Source organism: Stigmatopora nigra, unplaced genomic scaffold, assembly GCF_051989575.1.
Source record: "Stigmatopora nigra isolate UIUO_SnigA unplaced genomic scaffold, RoL_Snig_1.1 HiC_scaffold_24, whole genome shotgun sequence".
Classification (NCBI taxonomy): domain Eukaryota; kingdom Metazoa; phylum Chordata; class Actinopteri; order Syngnathiformes; family Syngnathidae; genus Stigmatopora; species Stigmatopora nigra.
In genome coordinates this window covers 87,548-101,408 of record NW_027551603.1, presented here as the reverse complement: position 1 = coordinate 101,408, position 13,861 = coordinate 87,548, and the positions used below count along the sequence as shown (strand labels likewise).

The window sequence follows — 13,861 nt, the reverse complement described above, 5'->3', positions numbered from 1 at the left end:
GTGAGCGCGTCTTCAGTCCGGGAAAATTAAACAAAGTTGAGGAAATCATTCGGAGTAAAATGCTAATCATGTATAATAGTTATTTTCAAACATTATTATGCACATTCTATTATTTTGTGATTACATTATTGATGTTGTTAAACGTTTAGTTTTAGCACCTGACTCCAATTCCTTAACTATGTCTTATCTCGTCTAACAATGGTGCGTGTTCAGCATCGGAGGAGATAGACCAGGCCAGAGCGAGTTAATCCACAGATGATTTCTTCCTGACAAATTGATCTATACAGAGCTTCGGGTCCCCCTCCCAAGTACTAAGCCCGCTGAGCGTTTCTATGCGCAGCGAAGGATGAGAAGAACAGTGTCCCCACGTAAGTTTGCACGTTTATAGTAATACAAAAATGAATATGCATTTGCTGATTAACAACATGATGTGGATCGATCCATGACTGTCTAAAAGGCTGTCTTTGTTCTGGATTCCTTGTCCACACATCTCCGTTGGCCTTGGAGATCCACACCGGTCATCTTCTTTTTCCGGCTGGCCTTGAAGATCTGCACCGTTTGCCTCTTTTATCAGCCTGGACTGCATTGGGGCTTCCTGTTATTCAACTACACAGGGATTTTGGACAAAGGGCCTGTTCTTTGTATAGGCATCATTAAAGGGGAACCTTGCCAGTCTGTGTGATACTGAGTTAAAAACAAGTGTTTAATCATACAACAGTAATATATAAAAATGAAGCAGCTATAATAAAATGAATGAGTAAAATATGTCATAGTCTTCATTAGATTATATGGTTAAAATATGTCAGTCTTCATTCCCTCTTTTGGTCCCCTTAAGGGACCACGCCGACAAAAAAACAGGTAAATAAGAAGATAAGCAAAGAAGCACTACATTAGTAGATCCATGAACACATGCTTATTGGGCAGTGCGGAGGGGCCAGTTTGGAGCAACTGAGCATACTGACCTTTAAGGAGTGGTCCCACTGCCCCATCGATCAGACGAACAACCAGAGTACGAGCTAAGGGGATGATGCCACAGCCACAAAGAGTAAGTAAAGCAGTGAACACAGCAACAAACCTTTCCAGGCACCGAACCGATTCAGCCATTGGTCCCAGATTGTGTCGCCCACACCTGAATGGTCTGCCATCTTATTAGTCAGGGTTTGGAGGCCTTCTACGGTTTTGGTGAGACATCCATTTGGAGCAGTGTTACGACTCCCCCTGGGGTATGATATACCAGGGAGTCACAACTATCACAGCAGACAGGTTCGGTCAAAGATGAGTTCGGACAAACACTGCAAGTAGCCTTAGTTATATTTTATTTACAATAAAGTCTATAAAACAGACTACGGGATAACATAGGGGAAGCATGAGATATTAAAGTGGCACCTTCAAATAAACACGGTAAAACCCCCTCCCAGACAGGTGTCCAAATGAACACCCACAAAATACAGGAAATAAGACCGAAGGATGCCACTGTTAAACTGATGTAATATAATCTAGACAGGGGAATAACTGTGTCTAAATGCACAAACTATATGTATACCCCGGGGTGTCTAAACTTATCTCAAGTCCCCCTATGCAACCCAAAAATCATTAACAACACATACAAAATATAACAGGGAGTAACGTACTCACAAGCCTGCAACTCAGCTAGGCATCAAGGGCAAAGGCAAGGGCAAGCTGACAAATGAAAAGGGTTCAAATAAGGGCAGGAGGGAATCTTGATTGGAGGAGGGGATGATTGGGGAATTAATTACAGCTGTGTTGGCCTGGGCAGGGCTCTGTCACAGGGGTGGAGCCACAGCTACAGGTACCTGTAAAGAAAAGAAAGCACACACCTCCTAAATAGTGTGTCCAGGCTGCCAGCCGTAACAAGCAGTGTTATTAGGGATGAAAGTACAACAGGCATCACCAAAGATAGCACACACACCACTCTTCTCAGCCAATAACAGGTCTAATGCTAAACGATCTTGGAAAGACGAGAGATTTTGCCGCTAACTGTTCATGTATCACCTCAAATGACTCAACATTGTAATTGCCAAGTCGCTGGACATTGTAATGACTAAGTAATGCGATCAATTTTTTTAGGGGTTACTCAAATTAGAATACTTTCGAATCCTGCTGAAACCTGATCAACAAGCTTATACTCATTAGGAATACCACATGGGATGTCTATGGCGTCAATATAGGTGGGGTCTGAGTTACCCATCCAGGAGGGTGATGCTCTCTTATTGCGATGCAAGACCTCCTTCAGGTTTGAAGGTACATAATTGTATTTCAGCTGTGAGATTTACTGGGGAAACAGAAACCGGAAGTAACAAAGACACCAAAGAACACACACCAGAAGCATTTGTGGGTGATCTATCATACAACTTATCCCATTCACATCATAACCAGATGTTAGCTCAGGATAAAGGGTGTGTTACCTGAAAAAAACATTTTCTACACACCAGTCAGACGGAATGCTTCCCAATGATTTTCCAGTCCCGTTTAATTTCAGACAGGTACAATTTTGGCGGGCTACTGATTTGTCAAAAAATAGTTTTTCTTTATCCTCTTGAGCAAGTGGGAATATCGAATCGTAATTAGAAAAATTACATAGATTGGTTCACAAATGTTAGGTTCATCAATAATTATACCTTAATATAATTAGAAAACACTGCAGGCAGACATCTGATTTAGTTATAGATATTCAATTAAATTTGTATCTCTGAGGATTAGCTTGATCAAGCGAGAACATTCCGACATCTCCACCGTCAAATGGTCTACCGTACGGTCATTTCTCGTACAGCTTTTAAGGCCATAAATCAAAACATTACAAGGTTATTGATTAATCCAACTGCGTAAGCAAAAACAACATCTTAAACAATCATAAAATATTAGGTATTCAATAATAACAATTGAGGGGAAACTAAAAACAAACTCCATTGGAGTTTAAACAAACAAGCCGTCATTCGACAAAACAATTCCATAAAGAAGTGAAAAGGGCGTCACGATGTAAGAACAATATGAGTTTTCCCGGAGAAGATTGATAGCCATCTGCTGGAATCAAGAGTCCTTCACGGCTCTTCATTGCAAACCCAGATCAACAGTCCTCGGAGCCCGGGGACTGGGTAAGATGTCAGGTCAATAGTCATCGGAATAGGCCAAAACAATTAAACGTCCTCGGAGACAGCTGCAGGGGGGAGAAGTGTCCTTCGGTAACAGTTATATTGAGCGTTTGTCCCTTGCAAGCACATATTAATATATACATATAATGATTTATGCTCACATTTATAATAGTACCCCAGAATAACCCCAACAACAATACATTCATTGTCAACTGGGGCCGAAACAATACGGAGTATGGGTCGAGCGCCCATACACACGAGACAATAATCTTGGGTTTCGCTGGCAGCTTGCTCTGCCATTAACAGCCAATTGTTAGCTACTGCTGTAATACCTGTTGTCATTCTAAACCAATCATCCACTGATGGTTCACCATGGATTATGCAAACTTTACTCGATTTAGGGGATACGATTGACGGAGTCACCCTGCCAGTTTTTTCGCCTGAGTAGTACTGGATTTTTTACACATCCCCACTGGCCAGCATGAATCGGTATCCAAGGACCACGCACACAGGGTCAGGAAGCCAGTGGTCTCTCATTCGTTGGAGATTGCGGTGTCATTGGAGCCACATCTGTCTGATTGGAGATCTCTCAACAGGAGTGTGACAAACATGTGGAGCGCTCCTTCAAAATATAACAAGAGAATTAATGAGCCAAAACATCCTGTACCCCACGGAAGGAGATGCGATATATCCATCACAACAGACTACCAACGGACCTACGATATCCCTGAGAACATCTCAAGACCTACGGGATCTGGGTGGATAGTCAGACCACTCAGAGGACGTCGGAGATGGCGAAGGCATAGAAGGCAAAAGTGCGGATGCCGGGAGGGTCTAGTTGCTAAGCTAAGGCAGCAACCACACCGGGCAGCGCTTCCGAGTATTTTTTGTCAGGAACTGCAACATCATTCTCATCATGGAAACGTGGCTAAACCCACAATACCCAGACGCCGCGGTATCGCTAGCTAGCCGAACGGTATTTCAAAATGATCGTTCAAAAGAATGAACCTCCTGCTAACGGCTGTAAACAAACAGCAGCTTGACCACCCCGAGGGAGTCTTTATTGTCGCTGGTGAATTCAAAAAAGCGTGTTCAAAGACTGTTCTGCCTAAGTTTATTCAGTACATGAAATGTCACACCAGAGCCTAATCTGGCCCGCCGCCTCAATTTGTGCGGCCCGAGAAAGTAAATCATGAGTGCCGACTTTCTGTTTTAGGATCAAATTCAAAGGATGATCGATGTACATTATCTTTCCTGATTTTGCCCTTTTCTCAAATCAACCATTGCAGTTATTTCATTCAATTTAATTTGTTTTGTGTCTTTTGTTCAAAAAGCATTTTGTAAAATCTAAAAATGAATGTATGTAAATATTTTCCGTTTTCCACATAAAAAAATATTTTGTATCCGTTCGAAATGAAAAACATGATTAAAAGACATTTTCCATGACTAAGAAAAAAAAGCTCAAATAAACATTGTTTTAAATCTATAAAAACGGACGGACTATTTAGGGATTTTGATCCAGTTCTTTTAATCCAATTTAGAAAATAAAAATAAAAAATTGAGATAATAGATCTAAAATGGTCCGGCCCACATGAAATAGCATTGACGTTAATGTGGCCCGCGAACCAACCCGAGTTTGACACCCTTGATCTAGACCAGGGTTGGGCAAACTTTTCGGCCCGGGGGTCACATTGACTTTAAAAATTTGAGAGACGGGCGGGTCATCACAAGATACGATACATATAAAAAACTGTATCCATTAACAGTGCATATGAAACATAAACAGAAAAAAAGGACTAAAGTATTAACATACTCATCACTCATCATTAAAGTAAAAAGTATAGAGTACAAAGTAAAGTAAAAAGGAATGTATTAAGAAATATTAAAATGTAATTTAAAAAAAGATAGAAGGGCTGTAAAACAAGAAAAACGAGTGGACAGAGCTACTGTTACAGATTACAGTTATGTATAGTGACATCTAGTGGGTCATTACTTTAACATAGTCTCCAATATAGTTTGACCAATAATGCTTTGCACTGTTGTTTGTACTAATTCGAATAAAGACACGATCTGGAACATGGTTGACAGGTCTGAAAATACAACTTCAGGAGCAGGTCAAGAAAGAGTGAGATCAATTTAAATAGGAAATAGGTTTATTACCGGACTGCAAAGTGGAGAGTTAGAGCGCTAACAGTGGAGTGCTGTTCAGCGCGATGTTCCTGCAACTCTCTCTAAATGAACAGTGGGTCCGTCTTTATATAGCAAAACGGTAATATTTCTAAGACAGCAATGTAGGACAAAGTTTATGTAAACAAACTTTAGGCTGATATGGTTAGACATTTGCAAGGCTAAGATGTATATAAACATCATATTTTTTATAGCTCACACAAAATGCCGTAGCCTATCTTACATCGCGTGACAAACAATTGCAAGGCTAGCAAGTTGGCCTATCTTGAATTCTATGATCTTTAGAAACAATAATATAATCAGTTTGGCCAGTCTATCTTACATTCTACGATCTGACCAAACAATTGCAAGGCCAGCTAGTTGGCCTATCCTACATTCCACTGGCTTAACAAACAATTGTAAAACGAGTTTGGCCACCTGGCTCGACATGAACAAACAATTATTAAACCAGTTGGCTAAGTCTATCCCACAATGGTGTCAGGAGCGGCTGGCTAAAACTCGAAGCAATGGCAGACAATGCGATTCCGGCGCTGAAGGGCATGCAGATGTTCAGGGATTTGGCAAAGAACTGGGATGTTTTTCAGGCTGGATTTGAGGACTTGGCCACAGGGCTATACGAGAACCCTGAGAAGGTGCAAGCTGCCCCCCTGAGACGGCTAATGGGTGACGAGTGCCTCCATGTATATATGCATAACGTGGTATTGACGGATGACCAAAGGAAAGACCCAACTGCCTTCGTGAATGCGTTGGGGGAGTATTTTAAACTTGCAGGAAACAAGACTTATGAGAGATATATGTTCGGTTGCTGCAAACAAGAGACTGATGAGCCAATAAGCAGTTTTTTTTAACAAGGCTAAAGGACAAAGCTACATCGTACGAGTACCGTGAGTTAATGGATGAGATGATTTGTGACAGGCTCGTGCTCGGAGTTGCAAGTGAAGACACTCGAAGGCGCTTGCTGCGTGAGCGATACCTCACGTTGCCAGAGGCAGTGGAAATATGTCAGCTTGCCGAGCTGACAGAGAAACACATAAAAACCATAGAGAGCCCGCAAGTACAAGTGGACAGTGTATGCAGCAGAGAGACAGACTGGGAGATATAAAATGCTGGACAAGAGAAGTGTGCAGTTGGCTTGCAAATACTAGGGAAACAGCCACAAGCGTGGCAAGGAACAATGCCCAGCCTATGGTCAGGCATGTCGGGCATGTGGTGTTGAAAATAATTTTGCCAAGGTATGCTTGGCGGTTAACTGGACCAAGAAGATAAATGTGCTGGAATCTGTAAAGCAAGAGAGCAGAGATGAAGATTGAGATGAAGACGGAGATGAAGACGGAGATGAAGACGGAGATGAAGACGGAGATGAAGACCGAGATGAAGACGGAGATGAAGACCGAGATGAAGACGGAGATGAAGACGGAGATGAAGACGGAGATGAAGACGGAGATGAAGACGGAGATGAAGACGGAGATGAAGACGGAGATGAAGACGGAGATGAAGACGGAGATGAAGACGGAGATGAAGACGGAGATGAAGACGGAGATGAAGACGGAGATGAAGACGGAGATGAAGACGGAGATGAAGACGGAGATGAAGACGGAGATGAAGACGGAGATGAAGACGGAGATGAAGACGGAGATGAAGACGGAGATGAAGACGGAGATGAAGACGGAGATGAAGACGGAGATGAAGACGGAGATGAAGACGGAGATGAAGACGGAGATGAAGACGGAGATGAAGACGGAGATGAAGACGGAGATGAAGACGGAGATGAAGACGGAGATGAAGACGGAGATGAAGACGGAGATGAAGACGGAGATGAAGACGGAGATGAAGACGGAGATGAAGACGGAGATGAAGACGGAGATGAAGACGGAGATGAAGACGGAGATGAAGACGGAGATGAAGACGGAGATGAAGACGGAGATGAAGACGGAGATGAAGACGGAGATGAAGACGGAGATGAAGACGGAGATGAAGACGGAGATGAAGACGGAGATGAAGACGGAGATGAAGACGGAGATGAAGACGGAGATGAAGACGGAGATGAAGACGGATATATGGATAATACATTCATAGACACGGAATGCATCAGCACAGTGAATTCAAAAGGCAAGAAATGGTTATGTGCACCTGAGATTGAACAAGAAAGGACAAGCATGCCAACGCTTGAAGATGTACTGTACAAGCTACCCAAGGCTAAAATATTTACATTGGCACGTGCCACTTACAACGTCATGAGCAGCAGGACCAAAGGTAAGTTGTCGACCGGTACAGCCCTACATCCAAGCTCAACTAGGCTGAGACTTTACTCAGGTGAAACTATGCTATCACAAGGGAGATTCCACACAGAATGCGTCATCAAGGAGAAAAGCATGAGCTGGTCTTTGAGGTGGTGGAAACGCACCAAGAGCCCCTCCTCTCTGGAGCCACATGTGCGCGGCTGGGCCTATTGACATTCACAATACCCGAGGAGCTGAACAAAGGAGAGGAAGGAGAAGGCATGCCCCTCACGAAAGAGCAGCTGCTATACAAGTATGCTGACGTCTTCAATGACCCTGTGGAGTCAGTCCCAGGTGAAATATACTTTGAGCTCAATCCAAATGTATCCCCAGTACAGTGCACACCTCGGAATGTTCCTGTAGCGTTAAGGGAGAGGGTCAAGGGCGAACAAGACAGACACATCAGAGCAGGCAATGTCAAACCAGTGAGCGAACCTACAGCATGGAGAAGTAATATGGTAACATTTGCAAAACTGGAAAAGACTGTATCCACTCCAAACCCTTAAACCGAGCACTGCTGAGGTCTCACTATCACATGCCAATGCTTGAAGATGTACTGTACAAGCTACCCAAGGCTAAAATATTTACATTGGTCGATGACCGCAACGCTTTCCTACAGGGCAGACTTGATGAGGAAAGTAGTCGTTTGACAACGTTTTGGACGCCGTGGGGCCGCATGAGGTGGCTCACGCTGCCATACGGTGTTTCGGTAGTGTTGGGCTTATTCTGTATTACTATTATACATATATGTGTAGTAATTCATTTCTTTGTTAAATCATTCTTCCTATTGTTTGGAAAGTGCTCGAGGTCATAAACAGCCGTCTGGTCATTGAGACATTGCACGAGGGAGTTGTGGGTAGAGAGACAGTGCCCATGATGTTCTTATGAGCAGAGCAGCCCCACACGTCCGATGTCTGCTCGTATATTAAAATCTGTCTCGTATCTCAAGATAAATATCTGCTCAAAATTTTACACGTATCTCAAATTGCTCATATTTTGGGGCACTCGTATGTTGAGGTACCACTGTATAGACCAGGGGTGGGCAAACTTTTCGGCCCGGGGGCCACATTGACTTTAAACATTTGACAGCTGGGCCGGGTCAGCACAAGATACGATACATATAAAAAAGTGCATCCGTTAACAGTACATATGAAACATAAACAGAAAAGAAGGACTAAAGTATCAACATACTCACCACTCATCATTAAAGTAAAAAGTGCAAAGTAAAGTAAAAAGGAATGTATTTAGAAACATTAAAATGTAATTTAAAAAAAGATAGCGGGGCTGTAAAACACAACAAGACAAATAAGAGCGGACAGAGCTACTGCCACTGGCTTCCGCGTGACAGCGCCATCTTGGGGGAAAAATACATTATTTGGACAACGTGGGCGGGCCGGATTAAAACGCCTCGTGGGCCGGATATGGCCCACGGGCCACAGTTTGCCCATAGCTGGTATAGACCGTTCACTACAGACTCATAAAATGCGGATGTTTGTGTAACGTATGCAGAATTTAATGTCTGCTTACCTATTTATTTTGGCGAGCCAAGAGTCTCTAGAGCAGTGCTTCTCAAATAGTGGGGCGCGCCCCCGGGGGCGCGGTGCGATACCTGGGGAGGCGCGTGTAACCCTGGGGAACAGGATTTTATTTGGCCGTACTAGTATAAAGTGTAATTGCGCATCCACAACAGTAGCTGGCAGTGGAGCTCTCATTGTTACTTCTGTCATGTTTGTGAGAGTGCAACATTTCACATGTACCTATAACACTTTTATAAAATGATTTTATTTATAGTCACGGTGAGAAGTGGGGGGCGCAAATAGTTTTCTTCTTGCTAGGGGGGGCCTAACAGAAAATAATTGAGAAGCACTGCTCTAGAGGATCCTTGCTCCTCGTCTGCAGCTCGGCAGTCACCAATTTATTGGCGTTTTCTTTTTGACCTCGTACTTACAATGTCACATGTTATTTTGTCTCCTGGAGGTTTTATTTGATAAAGGCACGGAAAAACAAAAATGGGATCCCAGGTCAGTTAGTTCCCAATACATTGTTTATTGGTAAGAGAAAAGACAAGACTTTCTGACTCCGATATATAAGACCTTGGTAGTCTAAAGTGGGCATTACTTTTCAATATAAGTGGGTCGGTTTTGTTTACCTATTTTGACCACTAGTTTAGTAGTGAGTAGACTGTGATTCAAGATAAGTGCGGAGTGTGTAACAAATACAAGACTTGAATAATAAAAGAAAGGAATATATTACTGTGAATAATTTGCAAATTAAATGCAATCACACACACTTCATTTCTCATGAATCCAGGCATCTAAAATTTAACATTTTGCATAGTTAAATACTTTATACAACCATCTCCACATGAAGGCAATTTGTTCTATGAAATTTCCACCCCGTTCATGATAGGAAATTAATACATAGGTTTCGTAGCCTTTTACTTAAAATGGACAGACAGAACAAATTTCCACATTGATTAAATTAGAACTAATAGAAGCACAGTTGGACCTCTCTGCAGGAAAGCACATTAGGGTGATGGGACAAGTGACAAGTATTAGGAATGCAAAATATTCCAGTGATGGCTAAAGGAACTGACTTCATTCAGAAAGATGTCAGAGCAAGGAAAGATTACAGCTCATACTGAAACTTGATGTCATGAGCAAGATATAACCTACGGAAAATAAGTGCAGCCAGTGCCAAAGTAAGAACCAAAATGAGCACGGCTGAGCCCATGTGGTTGTCGTTTTGTGGCTCTTGAATGTCTGCTATCAAGCGTGGTCTGTTTGGAGCTTCGCCGTTGTCTCTTTGGTATAGTACAACACGCCGTTGCGGCGGACTGTGGGGACGACCGTTGTTTGGAGACAAAAGGGACTGTGGGCTTTCTGTTTTGGTGGCTGCTGATGCTTCAGCCTGTAATTAAATGGTATATATGGTTAGAGTAGATACTAGACAAGAAACGGACCACTTTACCATTGCACATTTCAGCCATCTGAAATGTGCAACGGTAAAGTGGTCATCCAAACATTAAATTTAAATTTAAAAAAAAACCTGTCAAATATTGCAAAAAAGGTTTATATCTTAGTATATATAGTGGTTAATTAAATATTTCATTATTAACACTTAATGCATTTAAACTACTATGACTTTGTATTATTACAGTGGTGACTCTAGGGCAGTGGTTAGCACGTCAACCTAACAGTTTGGGATCCTGCGTTCAAATTCACCTATGTGTATCTATGAGTTTTCCATGTTCTCCTGCCTGTCTTGCCTCCGGTTTCCTCCCACATTCCAAAAACATGCATGGTATGCTGGTTGGACAATATAAATTGGCCCTAGGTATGAGTGTGTGTGAGAGGTTGTTTGTCGACTGGTGCCCAAAGTCACCTGGGATATGCTCCAGCACCCCCCACAACCCCAATGAGGATAACGCATTTCAGAAAATGAATGAATGAAAATGTCTGACCAGACATTTGGTCGCCCGGTCTTTTAGTCGCCGGAGGTTTGGTCGGCGGGACGTTTGGTCACAGATGAGTTTAATATCTAAATATCTACTGTTGATTCATGACAGAGTTTAATATCTTAGTACTGTTGAAACCAGCTTTCGAAAGTATATTCATGAGACTGTAATATCTAAATATATCTCTCATGAATCAACAGTACATATTTAGATATCCAACTCTTGTGAATATAATTTTGAGAGCTGGTTTCAACAGTAGTTAGATATTAAACTACTTACATATTAACATCTCTGATAAATCAATAGGAAATATTTAGATATTAAGGTCTTGTTGAGAGCTGTTTTCAACAGTACTTACTCTCTGTCACCATTTGACAATGTAGTCTGAGTATTTTGCAATGCTTTTTGTCCTGTTTCTCATTGGGTAGGGTTTGCGCTTTTCCTCCCTTTTCTTTGTTAACTGAAACTACCATTTGTATTCTAGTATAACGTGCATCCGTGTATAACATGTACCCATCATTTGTGACTAGAAATTGGTGAAAATATTTTTTCACTCTTTCTCAGCTAACACCAAGGATTGCACTGGTACTGGTAACTGGCTTAACACGTCACCATGACCAAACATTTATTCACATTTGTTACGTAAACTTGGTAAAACAAACTAACAGTATGAACACAATTCTAATAAGTTAATTGCAATTTTAAAACCTTAAAGTCTAATTCATAATCATAATATTTAAAGTTTTCCAAAGTTCACGGCACACAAGTGGTTGCCTACCCTTAGTCATGAAAATACGCAAAAAAAAATGTTGTCAACAATTTTAGCAGTGCATTAAGGGAGAGACTACCTACCTGCTCCGGCAGAGAGCTCTCAATATTTTCCAAACTTGAAGAGTTAGAGGCCCCGTCCTGGGTAAGATTGGAAACTTCAGCGCTTGCATCTTCTCCCTCACTTTCCCTTTTACCCATTGAACTTGACTCTGTCTGCATGAACACAAGTATAAAATTTCACTATAAATGCTTTTAGCCCGTATCCAAACTTTGGACAAAAAATATAGACTTGTGGCTTATCAAGAGCTGCCGACCACCTTTGACCCCATTTCAGGAGTACCCTTGTGCCATTTCCAGAGATGTATGTTTTCATCAGGAGTGAATGCGATTCGCGCAAAAGGGATATAAAATGTAAAAAAATAACATAGGATAATTTAAATCAAACTGTTATGATATTTTTACATTTTAATTGCATAATTGTGTGACTCTCAGAATATTGTTTTGCTAACTATTGAAAAAGTACTGCATTATGAAAATATGTTTATCTTTGTTTTTGAGTCCTTCTACGTGCGATTAACAGTCTCTAATTCCACCGTGTGTCCCGCTAAAGTCACACTTGCAAGGAGTGAAATGCGCAAATGTCACTCCTTTTGGAGACGCCTTCAACATGGGATATTTTGTCGAATGCGAACCAATATACTTCGAGTGTCTGAGTTTATTAGAAGTTTCATCCAAATTGCCGTACATTTTGCGTGTATCCCGAGCAGGCATATTAAGATTTAGCGGTGCTGTGTACTCCTACTTCCATTAGAACAGACCTGGGCAATCCGGTCCTCGAGGGCCGCTGTGGGTGCAAGTTTTTGTTCCAACCTATCCAGCAGTTTAACTAATTAGATTTCTGCTGAAACAACAAGCACCTAACTGCAATCCACTGATTACACTTCAAGATACCATATTGGTGAAAAGGTTTCCTCTTATGGGTTGGAACGAAAACCTGCACCCACTGTGGTCCTTTGTGGAATTAATTGCCCAAGTTTGCGTTAGAACAACCCCAAATGATAGGTTTCCAAACAAAAGACTGGTGGTTTAGTCAGCCTAAACAATACTTCGCTTATGAAAAAGACGAAAATGTTAACGTGATAGAGGCTACCTATGCAATCGATTCTGAATCAATTGCCACGCTGAAGTCACACAAAACAATCATTCATCAGAACATGTAATTTGGGTGATTCACAATGCACCCGTGTAACCGAATTCATCCGATTTACATTGCAGTTGAGTAGAGGCTCAGAATTACTTGCATAGTATTATTTATTTACTTAAAAGAATAATATGTTTATAGGTCTTTACAGCAGACTTGAGCAGTGCAATAGTGGCTGATTGACGGCGTTTATGCAGTGTGCTTCATATGTGATGGGACACTCGAAAGCGCAGCTTGTGCCAACCCGAGGAGAAGCATCTAGGCTGCCAACGCAGACACAATATAAGGGCAAATCGACCACCCTCGAATGATGTGGCAGAACATACAGTCCCTCACCAACTACAAGTGAGACTCCTGCGGACTCAGATGTGGCACTGGGAGAGGAGCTAAACAACGTTTTGCTCGCTTCGAGTCCAAAGCCCAGCACTTAGTCGCACCACTTCAACCTCTATTACATTCTTCATCAACCACCGTGGAGGTAGTGGACATGACACGTATGCTCTGTCCAGTCAACCCATGGAAGGCCACAGGATCGGATGGAATACCAGGCAAAGTACTTAGACGTGCTGACAAATGAGAACCAGTCTTGAAAGACATTCTCAACCTGTCACTAGAACAAGCTACTTTCCCAGCCTGCCTAAAATTGGTCACCATCATCCCAATACGCAATAAATCCCCCACAAACATATTTGGGGGACTACCGCCTAGTATTTCTCAGACAAATAATCACAAAGTGCTTTGGAAAAACTGGTACTGGAACACATTAAAGCCTGTCTTCCCCTAACCCACGACTGGAATCAGTTTGCATATCGGACTAATAGAGCCACCAAGGATGCAATAACCACTGCCCTCCATG

General features: G+C 42.1%; 1 protein-coding gene and 1 long non-coding RNA gene across 3 annotated transcripts in view; both read right to left on the bottom strand.

Moving 5' to 3' along the window:
* Window positions 1-239: 239 nt before the first annotated feature.
* On the bottom strand, window positions 240-1,818 carry LOC144181704 (uncharacterized). 2 transcript variants are annotated; one of them, XR_013324721.1, is made up of 4 exons: window positions 1,636-1,818; window positions 1,093-1,218; window positions 963-1,016; window positions 240-606 (listed from the first exon to the last, which is right to left on the bottom strand). It is a non-coding gene; the product is annotated as an uncharacterized LOC144181704 (long non-coding RNA). The 2 variants fall into 2 exon arrangements; XR_013324720.1 differs by having other exon boundaries at window positions 1,632-1,815.
* A 7,780-nt stretch (window positions 1,819-9,598) lies between these two features.
* ube2j1 (ubiquitin-conjugating enzyme E2, J1) overlaps window positions 9,599-13,861 on the bottom strand; it is a 32,391-nt gene continuing 28,128 nt past the window's right edge. The window contains exons 7-8 of the mRNA XM_077710201.1: window positions 11,886-12,017; window positions 9,599-10,486 (exon numbers count right to left, since the gene is read on the bottom strand). Coding sequence (XP_077566327.1) covers window positions 10,205-10,486; window positions 11,886-12,017 — 414 coding nt within the window. The 3' untranslated portion in view covers window positions 9,599-10,204. The remainder of the gene's footprint in view (window positions 10,487-11,885; window positions 12,018-13,861) is intronic.